Consider the following 10,828-nt stretch of genomic DNA (forward strand, 5'->3'; position numbering starts at 1 on the left):
TGGTGTAGTGAAAAGATAACATAAGAGAAAACTAATTTTACAGACACATAAAAAGTAGTGCCTTGGGAAAATCTTGGCTCTGGGGATTACTAACAAGGGAGACAATGTTAATCAATAAAGAAGGATAGATTAATTATTAACATAGTCTTCCAGAAATAAGACCAAAGAGAATAGTTAACTGAGGATATTCCAGACAAGAATCAGTATAAAAGGCATAAAAATACAGGGTGAGAAGGTGAGGTCAGCAGCGTTTCTACTGGTCCCAGTAGGCTCATCAGGCTCTGTTGGGGTGGTGACTGGGACCATGGAGCAAGAAGGCTCCTCCTCTCTTGCATCACTCTGTGAGCACGTGTAGCACTGATGACAATGCCAAGCTTCTTCCCCCATAAATCTGCTCCTGCCCTCTGCTGTGCAACACAGCTCCTGCAACGACTGCTTTGCCTTCTGCTGGAGCCAGACATGCGCGTTCCCCACGGCTGTGAGATTAGTTGCACTTGCCAGAGTAAACTCAAACACAGTGGCAAACTTGTGGAGGACTGAAATTGTAGACTGTGAATGATCTGCCTCAGAAATGCAAAGTGAGGAACAAGGTTTACATATACTCAAAGGCAGCAGCAACTACATGAGTTAGGGCCTGGGAGGTGTGTGTGTTTGGCTCTCTAAATAGGACTCTGAAAACACAAAGACTGGCAATACATAAAAAAGGTAGATTAAGGCATCAGTGAGGGAAAATGGCTACAGGGGAACATCTCTGAGGGATCCAGCAAGGGCACACAGACAGTGTGTGCTGTCTGTGACCAGCAGCAAGCAGCCGCATGTGGATAGTTTATAAATTACAATAACATAACAGAGGAGGAAAAGCCACAGTGAAAAACACGCAAGGTGGAAGAAATAAAAAGAACAAGGGCTGTTACACAGGCAGCGGTGACAGAAAAAACCTCAGTAGTTCGGCTGGGCAGGGGCAGCTGAGGGCATCAGGTGTTTGTTCACTTAAGGGGCCCCACCACAGAGCTCTGCACTGGCCAGTTGGGAGGAAGGAGGCAAGTTGCTGGAGACAGCAGGGAGAAGCACAGCCATGGGCTTTGAGAGGGGGCCTGCACTACAAAAGGAAGAAAGAAACATAATGCTCACCTGTTTTCTAGCATGAAAAATAACAAACACATAATTAGTGAGGCCACATCTGGAACACCATGTCCAGTTTTGGACTCCTCAGTACAAGAAAGACAAGGAACTACTGGAGAGGGTCCAGCCACACAAGCACAACTGCTGGGGCATCTCTCTGCATCTCTCTAATGACAGACTGCGGGAGCTGGGCCTGTTTAGTCTAGAGAACACTAAGAAGGGATCTTGTCAATACGTATAAATATCTCAAATGTATCAGTTGTGTGCAGTAACAGGATGAGTGAGGAGCAATGGCCATAAATTTAACCACAAGAAATTCCACCCCAACTTGAGGGATAACTTCTATATGTTGAGGGGGGCTGAGCACTGGAACAGGCTGCCCAGGGAGGTTGTGGAGTGTCTCTCTCTGGAACTGCTCAAAACCCACCTGGATATGCTCCTGTGTGACCTGCTCTGGGCATTCCTGACTTAGCAGGGGCATTGGACTGGATGATCTCAAGTGGTCCCTTCCAACCCCAATGGTTCTGTGATGCCAGACCATGGACATCAAGCCTGGGGTGGGGAACTTCCCTGGCAAGGCTGCAGGTATCAGGGTGGGTAAGAGGGCAGCAAAGTGAGTAAGGCATGGTAATCTGAGGCATGCTGAGGGCAGGCATGGTGAGTGCTGGGTCCTGCCCTTTGCCAGAACAACCCCAGAACCCCACAGGCTGGGGCAGACTGGCTTGAAAGCTGCCCACAGGAAAATGACCTGGGGGTGCTGATCCAAACATGAAGCAGCATATGTTCAGATGGCCAAGAAGGGCAATGACATCTTGGCCTGGATCAGCAATAGTGTGGCCAGCAGGAGCAGGACAATCACTGTCCTGGCACCAGTTAAGGCCACATCTCCAGTGCTCCTCCATTGCTAGGAGGACGACATTGAGGTGCTGGCAGAAGACCATAGGTGGCCAACAAAGCTGGTGAAGGGTCTGGAGCACAAGTCCTGTGGGAACAGCTGGGGGAGCTAGGGTTGTTTAGCCTGGAGGAGACTGAAGGGTGGCCTTACCAGTCTCTACAACTACCTGAAAGGAGGTGCAGCAAGGGGAGAGTCGGCATCAAGAGGAATTTCTTCACAGAAAGGGGGACAAGATACTGGAGCGGGCTCCTCAAGGAGACGCTAGAGTCACTACCCCTGAAGATGTCTAAGGAAAGACTGAGCGTGGCAATGGGTGCCATGGTCTGGTTGATACGGTGATGTTCGCTCACGCGGCGGACTCAACCACGCCGCACAACCTTCCCAAGCCGACAGATCCCGGGACCCCCCCAACCCGCCGGGCCCGGCCCGGCCCGGCCCGGCCCGCCCCGAGGGCGACGGAGCGCCCCCTGCCGGGCCCGGCGCCGCGCACGCGCGGCCCGGAGCGCAGCTCCTTCCTTCCGGCCGCCATCTCGCTGTGCCCGCGTGCGGATCCCGGCTCCGCGTCCTGCCCGCCGCCTCTAGCCGCGCTCCGCGCCCCGCCGCTCACCGAGGTACAGGTGGGGCGGCGGGGGGCGGCCGGGAGGAGAGCGTGATTCGGCCGGGGGCGGTGGGCGGCGGTGGTGGTTAGAGAAGGGGACGGCGGTTACGGTCTGGGCCTGAAGGGAGGCTCGGCTCGGCTGGGCTCGGCAGCTCTGCCCGCGATCTGAGACCGTTCCGGCCCTGTGGCGGGGCTGCCCGGGTGCGCGGAGGACCCGAGTGGGTGTGTGTGAGGGGCGGCTGCGGAGCCCCCTGTGCCCACGTGCCTCCACCTGTGCTCCCACAACCGCTCTTGTTTCCGCAGATGAAGGAGACCATCATGAACCAGGAGAAGCTGGCCAAGCTTCAGGCCCAAGTGCGCATCGGTGGCAAGGTAGGAGCCGCCTCCCTGCGCTGCCGTCGGGGTTGCGTGTCCCTGCCCGTATATCGGGCTTGGCACAAGGGGTCCCGGAAACGGGAGTGTGGAGCAGCCCTGAGTGGTCTCAGCTTTCCTGGACTGTCCTCAAGGGAATCTGTGCTGCTCCAGTGTCCTCTGAAGTCATTTTTGTAGGTGCAATATGTAGTAGCTGAGTCTCCAGACGTTTGTCTCTGTGTATGTTTTGTTACTGCAGATTTAATATTCTGTATTACGGTGAATGGGAATCTTGTAATCAGCAAAGTCAAGTGCAAGGTAGTGCATCTGGGTCAGGGCAGTGCCTGGTATCAGCACAGGCTGGGAAGGAAGAGATGGAGAGGAGCCCTGCCTGGAAGGATTTAGAGGTGCTGCTCTCTGAGAGGCTGGACATGACCTAGCCATAGTCACTCACAGAGAGCCACACGTGTCCTGGCCTGTATCCAAAGCAGTGTGGGCAGTCGGGCCAGGGAGGGCATTCTGCCCCTGCGCTCTGTTCTGCTGAGACCCCACCTGCAGTGCTGCATCAGCTCTGGGGTCCCCATCATGGGCTGGTCATAGAGATGTTGGAGCAAGTCCAGGGAAAGGACAACAAGTTGATCAGAGGGCTTCATCTCCTCTCTTGTTAGAACAGTCTGAGAGAATTGGGATTGGTCTGCCTACAAAGAGGAGGCATTGGGACCTAATTGTGGCCTCCTAGTACCTGAAGGGAGCCTACAGGAAAGATGCATCAAGATTATTTACAAGAGCATGTAGCAGCATGTCAAGGGGGAATGGATTTAACTTTAAAGTAGATTTAGATTGGATATTAGGAAAAAATTCTCTACTGTGAGGCTGGTCAGGCACTGGAATGAGTTGCCCAGAGAAGCTGTGGATGTCACATCCATGGGGGTGTTAATGGCTAGGTTGGATGGGACTCTTGAGTAACTTGGTCTAGTTACAGGTGTCCCTGCCCATGGAAGGAGGGTTGGAAGTAGATGGTCGTTGTAGCCCTCTTGCAGCCATCCCATGCTAATTCCATGGGCTGTTTTAGAAAACGTGGGGGATTTGAAGTGAATATACCTTACAGCAGGTGAGGCTGGGTACAGTTTTCATAACAGATCGTAGAGATCTTATGTTACTGATTCGTCAGAAATACTTGGGGTGCTCAAGGCAGTTTTTTGCCTTTTTGCACAAAGTTGAAAATTCTATACTTGTCATACTTCTGTAACTGGAGACTAAAATAATCAGAAAAACTTTATTTTGTTACATCTGAATATATGTATTTGTGTTGTGTGTTTATTTATAATGCGAGAAAGGTATGTTTAATATAGTCATACGACAGTAAACATTGTAATTACAGTGTCAGTCTTAATTTGGGAATTTTTCAGGGATCTTTCATACCTGAGTGAGTATACACAATGTTCTAGATTACAAATTAATCAAGAGAACTCTTGCTGACAGAGTTTCCAGGAGCTTTCATTCCAGTGTTTGCTTTGTTTTTTTCTCCATTTCTTTTTGCCAGTTGCTGGAGATTTAGGCAGCCTTAAAACAGGACTTATATAGTAATTAACTACATTGGTAATTTTTGCATATTCTTGTATATATGTTAATGGTTAATTAGAGAACTCCTGTATAATTTTGCTGTTATCTATGTTAGGCGTGTTAACCAGTGTGTGTTTATTGACTATAGAGGCTTTTAATGTCCGTCATGTGAGAGCATGCATTCAGATTACATTCTTGCAGCTTGCTGGTCAATACAGAGCTTTTATAGACATTAAGCAAAGCTTAGAATGGTCATTTAATTATAAAATTGGCCTGTGAAATAGTTGGAATGCCTGAACCTGCCATATTATTATTTTTTATAATGGGAAATTATTCCTGATATCTTTATTGCATTGTTGTCATGTAAGTTGAGATGGGTGTGAAGGAGGTACATATTCCTCCATATTCCTTGATTCAAGACATCACGTTCTGAAATTTACTGAGAATTTTGCTGTCCCGAGGGATTTAGCATATGCCTTATCTAGCTCAGTTCTTGGGTAGACAAGGCACTAAAATGAAGCATTTCTATTTTTTTTAATAGTTTCCAAACCACTGTGTGTGCTAACCCAACAGTAGCAGGGTGTAAATATCAAGTTTTCTAGACAAAAACTTAAATGTTGAGTGGTAGTCTTCAAAATGTTAGTTTCATATGAATTTGTCACTAATATCCTCATTGTTGGTAACAGAATTATGTTAGAGTTGTTACTGTCCAGCCAACTTTTAAACTTATGACAGTAAACTGAAAAGGAATTGCAGCTATTTATATGGCTAGGCAGCAACACATTCTCTTCTTACTAGCAAGTGGTAGATGAGCAACTGGAGTGGGAGGACTTAAATTAGTAGTTAGATTATGTCAAAAAGTAGCTTGGTTTCACTTTTTCACAGACATTTTATATTAGATTTTCCTGAACCATTGTGTAAGCAATTGGAGAATGACATTTAATGCTTTTTCATATAAATAGATATATTCTAATGTGGGACATTTACTTCCCACAGAAGTAGAAATCTTGAGCTTTGAGTCTGTAGGACAATTTAACCTTTGCTTGTTTGGTTTCTAAACAGGGTTGGTCTAGAACACCAGAAGTATTATTAAAAATGTATTTATGAAATATTTTGCCAAAGTAGGCATTCTTCAAATATGTAAATCCATCAGATGAAAGATGACTGTTTAGAATAAAGATGCAACATTTTGACTTTTCTCATATTAATTTGTTAATGATGTGTTCATAGCCTTACGGCTTCTGACTTTTACCAAAATTTGGCTATAATTAAGGAAAAACTAATAATTGCTTGAAACTGTTCATTCTTCAGTTTTATGTCTTGCAATGACTTGCGTTAACAGGGATAAATTTGCAACTTCCCTTTTCTAAGATGTTGCAGTAAACCATGACATTTGTGGAATTCTCTGATGGCATTGCTTCCTAAAACCTTATGCTTCTCCTACATGTGCAAATCTTGCCTTAATGCAAAAGAAACACAGCTGCAGTGCAATTGGGCAATACGGTTACATGCACTGAAACACAGATGCAGTGTGTTAAGTTGGTTTGTAGAGATTGTAAAGTAGTTATACAGCCTTTAGGATTAGAGTTTGTGAGAACTACTTAAGCTTTACCTTGTAATTTTTTTTTTTTTTTGCAAAGGGTACTGCTCGCAGAAAGAAGAAGGTTGTTCACAGAACAGCTACAGCAGATGATAAAAAACTTCAGTTTTCATTGAAGAAACTGGGAGTCAACAATATTTCTGGAATTGAAGAGGTAATTGCTTCAAAGGAAAAAAAAAAAATTAAATAGAAAATGTATTAAAATAAATGTTCTGATAAGTAACATAGGTCCTAAACTTGTCTGTAAATTATCAGTAGGTCTTCCTGAAGCTTTAAGAATTTTAATTTCCTGTTAAGTTGAAGAATCCTGTTAGACTGCTTCAAATACTGGATTTTTTTTTTCTTGCAGGTAAACATGTTTACCAATCAAGGAACAGTAATTCACTTCAATAACCCAAAAGTTCAGGCATCTCTGGCTGCTAACACTTTCACTATCACCGGCCATGCTGAGACAAAGCAGCTGACAGAAATGCTGCCTAGCATCCTAAACCAGCTCGGAGCTGACAGTCTGACCAGCCTCAGGAGATTGGCAGAAGCTCTACCCAAGCAATGTAGGTTGGAACTTGAATGTGTTTCATGCTGGCAGCTGAGGCTTTCTGTAGCAGCAGTGACATTCTGTGCACTCTTGTTGTCTGCAAGCGTGTTATAAAATGCTTATAAAGAAACCAAATGCTTTAAAATCAATTTTATTTGTAGCTCAAACCCGGTGGCAAGTATGGCTCAGTAAAGCGAAGTCACCTTAGTGTGTCTTATAGCTGGGTTAGCACTGGAAAACTGTAGCCAGACTTGATTTTCTGGTACTTTCCTTCTAGATGTGGCTGCCATATTTTGACATATCTTGTTGATTATAGCAGAGTGCATTAATTACTCTGTAAGTGTTACCTTTTAAAGGATAAACTTGAGTATATCTCTTGACACTTGAAATGGAGATGTAAGTAATGGGGAGAGGGACATAGCAGACATCTTGCTATTGCTTTTCTCCCTCACAGGTGTGGTGAAGGTATTTCTCCATGGGCTTTTTGATAACTAGGAAGAAATTACAGGGTATTTATAAGGAAGTACATTACAATTTCAGTATGTGTTAAACAGTGTAGAGAACAGGGCTGATATGAGCATTAACCTAGATGCGCCAACTTTAATAATTCCATATAAAATAGTAAAAAAGTTTGTTCCTTCTAAAACTGGGAAAAGTATAGGAAGGACTTTAATATATATAGTGTTTGATAAAGGTGCTGTTGCTACAGGATGAAAATCAGGAGTGAAAGACTGTTGACACTGGGAATATTCCTTGTGTCCTGTGTGTACAGTCTTCCTACTTTCTGAAACATCTTAAATATCTTGAGTGAAATATCTGAAATTACTTAAGCCCATTCCTTTAAAGATAGGGAACAGCCTAAACATGGACAAATTAGATAAAATAATTGTGTCTTTGGCAGTTCTAATTTGATTGTCAATTTATTTTTCTTCCTCTGCTTTTTTGCCAAAGCAGCCTCTATTTACATTCCTAAAATTGATGGTACCCTACTGGCAATGTACCAATGAAAAAGGTTTTGCTAGAAGTAGTCCTCAGGATGTGGGGTAAAGTGTTCTTTATCATGATCCTCCGATCCTTTCTTCTAATGTCATCTGTGTGGTAGTAGTAGAGCTTGAAAGAAGAGTGCTTGGAAGGATTTAGAATGATTGCTGAAGCTGTTTTCTAATAAAAATGAGAAGCCAGTTATAAGGGGCTATATTCTAAGCTGGATTGTGGAGTTTTAGAAAGAGGGAAGCTTTTTTGAAATGTTTACTTTTTATGTTCTAGTAAATGGCTATTTCTTTCCACTAAGAGTGGATGCCAGAACTAGTTGCACAAAACTTTGTATTCAGCATTGTCAGCTAGATTTGAAAGCCTGACATCAATGAGTGAAGCATCTGTGATGATTACAGATGCTAAAGTGAACTTGGGCTGCTCTTGGGGATGAGAGAGAATGCAGGTAATTTAGGTTGAAATAACATGGTTTGCTTTTCAAATGTTGTTTTTAATGTTAAGATGCATTTAAGATTTAACAGCTTTCTGACAAATTAAGGTCAGTGATGTCTTGTCCCAAGTCCTTTGAAAACAAAGTTTATTTATCAGTTCTGGTTCTCTAGAGGTTAATGTACAGATCTAGTTAGAGACCATCTTTTTCTTCATGCATTTCTTAAAAACTGAGAAGGATTAATTAGAATAAAGCTAAGGTAGTAGAAAGTAAGAGACAATGTGACAGTAGAGCTAAGAATAGTTGTAGAGTAGTGGCACAGGCACCCAGACACTTGAGATACCTGTTTGTAGCATTATACTTCTGCCCAGTTCAGCAGATGCTCACTGGTCTGCTACAATGGAGAGGGTTAAGTCTCAGTACCTCTGTCTAATGCAACAGGAATGGTTAAAGAAGTTACTGAGTCAGGAAATGTGCACTAGAACGCTGGGTCATCTCAACCACCTAAGGAGTGTAAAATTGTGCGTCCAGCGCCATATTCCTTTGACTTTGCCAGGGAACAGTAGTACCTTTTAAGTACTTCTAGTTGTGTCTGCCTGCAACTTCACAATTACACCTCAGCTTTCTTTGGGTATGTAGGATAATAAGATCCTTTCTAGTCCTTAAAACTAGGTGATGTAAAATACGTAAATTTAAAAGCCATGTGGTAGTCCATAAACTAAGCTACTTTTAGGAAAAACTGGTAAAATCAATTTCTACTTGTATTTGGAAATTACTGTTATGCAGAGTACTCAGTATCTACATACAAGATGATGACTGGTTCGCTGTTTAGCATGCATCTCCTAATTTTACTACTGGGCTGTTTGAGCATTGTCAGTAAAAAAGGGAATGTAAACTTCCTGCCTTAGATAAAGATTTTTATTTACAAAACTGGATAAAGCATTGCAGCTTAGCCCAGAGTCTCAGATAATATTTTCAAAAACACAAAGCTGAACAATAAATCAAAATGCCTATGGTGAGCTTGAATGAATCTTTTGAACTACTTGCTCTTGCAGCTGTGGACGGAAAAGCACCGCTTGCTACTGGCGAAGATGATGACGATGAAGTTCCAGGTAAGAGCAAACATGCAGTAGAGGAGAGGGATGTGAATTTTGCTGAGAGATCTTACACATAGCATAAGATCAGACCAGGGATATTAAGAGTGATGTCTAGTGACTTGTCACACAATTTCTGTGTGCAGATTATTTCATTCATTTCAGATACCATGAGAGACTTCACAGTTTGAGTTAGCATTTTGGTCCTGTGTTGAAGTAATAGCTACAACTAAGATCATTATTTAATATTTTATGAGAAACTACCTTGTCAGAATCACTTCCCAGTTGTTATAGTGAAGTTTAATACTTTTAGAATTGTGCTTTTTAATGAACTGTCCAAAATTTCTTTGGTTTGAGCAGTATTTGCTCTGTATTTTACAAGCTGAAAGTTTTTATGGTAAAATCTTGATATGAAGTAGGACTTAGGAAAAAAATTCAAACCCAAAATGTTTGTCAGAGGGGAAGTGGGTCAAACTTTAATTCCAACAATCTTTTTCTAGATCTTGTTGAAAACTTCGATGAAGCTTCGAAGAATGAGGCAAACTGAACTGTCACCTCCTGAATAAAATTAAAACTTGAAAAAGCTATATGGAGCTGCTATTTTATATTGTGACTGCCTTGATTTATTTCCTGATGAGATCTCAAGATCTGTGATATTTGGAAACTCCTTTAATCTACAGCTCCTTAGTTACTGCTTGTACACTATTATTTTTGTGGCCCGATTGAACAAACCTATGCTTTGATATAAGTCAGATTGCTAACAAATTTCTGCCTAGACACATTTTTTGAGTAACTTCTATACAAGCAAACACTCATCTTTAATGAACTTTGGCATACAATAAAAATATAAAACAAAGTTTCTGGTGTGACTTTTTGTCAGAAAATCAGGGACAAAAATATTAAACAAGAGGTCCTAAATATTAAAAAATCTTAAAATATTTTGCTTTTCTGCAGAGCACCCTCCTTTTCCTGTGTTAAAAAGCAGGCTCCTGAAAAATATCTTTCTGTGCATAATGAAACCTTTTGGACTTAATTGGTGAATTTCTGGCATTGCAGGTTAGAGCTAGGTAGGCTATAAGTCAGTTTGCAACCTACTGGATTTAAGAAATAGAATTGTATTTTAGCAGCAGTTAATGGTGGCTTAATCTAACACAAAACATGCAAATCGAGGAAGAATTTTTACTTGCCAGCTGCTTGCTGCTGTTCTTCATGGCTTGGAGAGCTACATGTGAGTGTTAAATTTTTATCTTCAGTGAGTTTTAATAGATATTTGCATGGCGCAGCTGTTTAATTGGTTAAACAATACCGTTTTTATTTTATTTACCTGAAACCATCAGTTATATGGGGGAATGAAGCGTGGAAAGGAGGAGAAGCATTAATAAAATTGATAGTGGGTCTTAACTAAATGTATTTTCCAGCTTCATATCTATTAACTAATAGTTTGAATGTTTCAGGAATGTGTTGCTTTTATTGCTTTTTTGGGTTTTTTGTTGTGTTTCAGAGAAAAAGAAAACTTTTTAGGGCACAATAAAGACATTTTAAATTCTGTTCTGACCTCTGTATGGCTGGAGTTTCGAAGGATGAGAGCTAAATTTCATGTTTGTGAGTCAGTGGTATTAATGATAGATCGAAGCTTGCATGACAGAA

General features: G+C 42.3%; 1 protein-coding gene across 1 annotated transcript; it reads left to right on the top strand.

The window, feature by feature from the left end:
• Positions 1-2,510: 2,510 nt before the first annotated feature.
• Positions 2,511-10,037, top strand: BTF3 (basic transcription factor 3). Its single transcript, XM_059874005.1, has 6 exons — positions 2,511-2,628; positions 2,919-2,987; positions 6,170-6,283; positions 6,479-6,680; positions 9,143-9,199; positions 9,682-10,037. Exons 2-6 carry the CDS (start codon positions 2,919-2,921, stop codon positions 9,726-9,728), a joined length of 489 nt encoding a protein of 162 aa, XP_059729988.1. The 5' UTR covers positions 2,511-2,628; the 3' UTR covers positions 9,729-10,037.
• The last annotated feature ends 791 nt before the right edge of the window (positions 10,038-10,828 follow it).

Source organism: Haemorhous mexicanus, chromosome Z (assembly GCF_027477595.1).
Source record: "Haemorhous mexicanus isolate bHaeMex1 chromosome Z, bHaeMex1.pri, whole genome shotgun sequence".
Lineage (NCBI taxonomy): Eukaryota > Metazoa > Chordata > Aves > Passeriformes > Fringillidae > Haemorhous > Haemorhous mexicanus.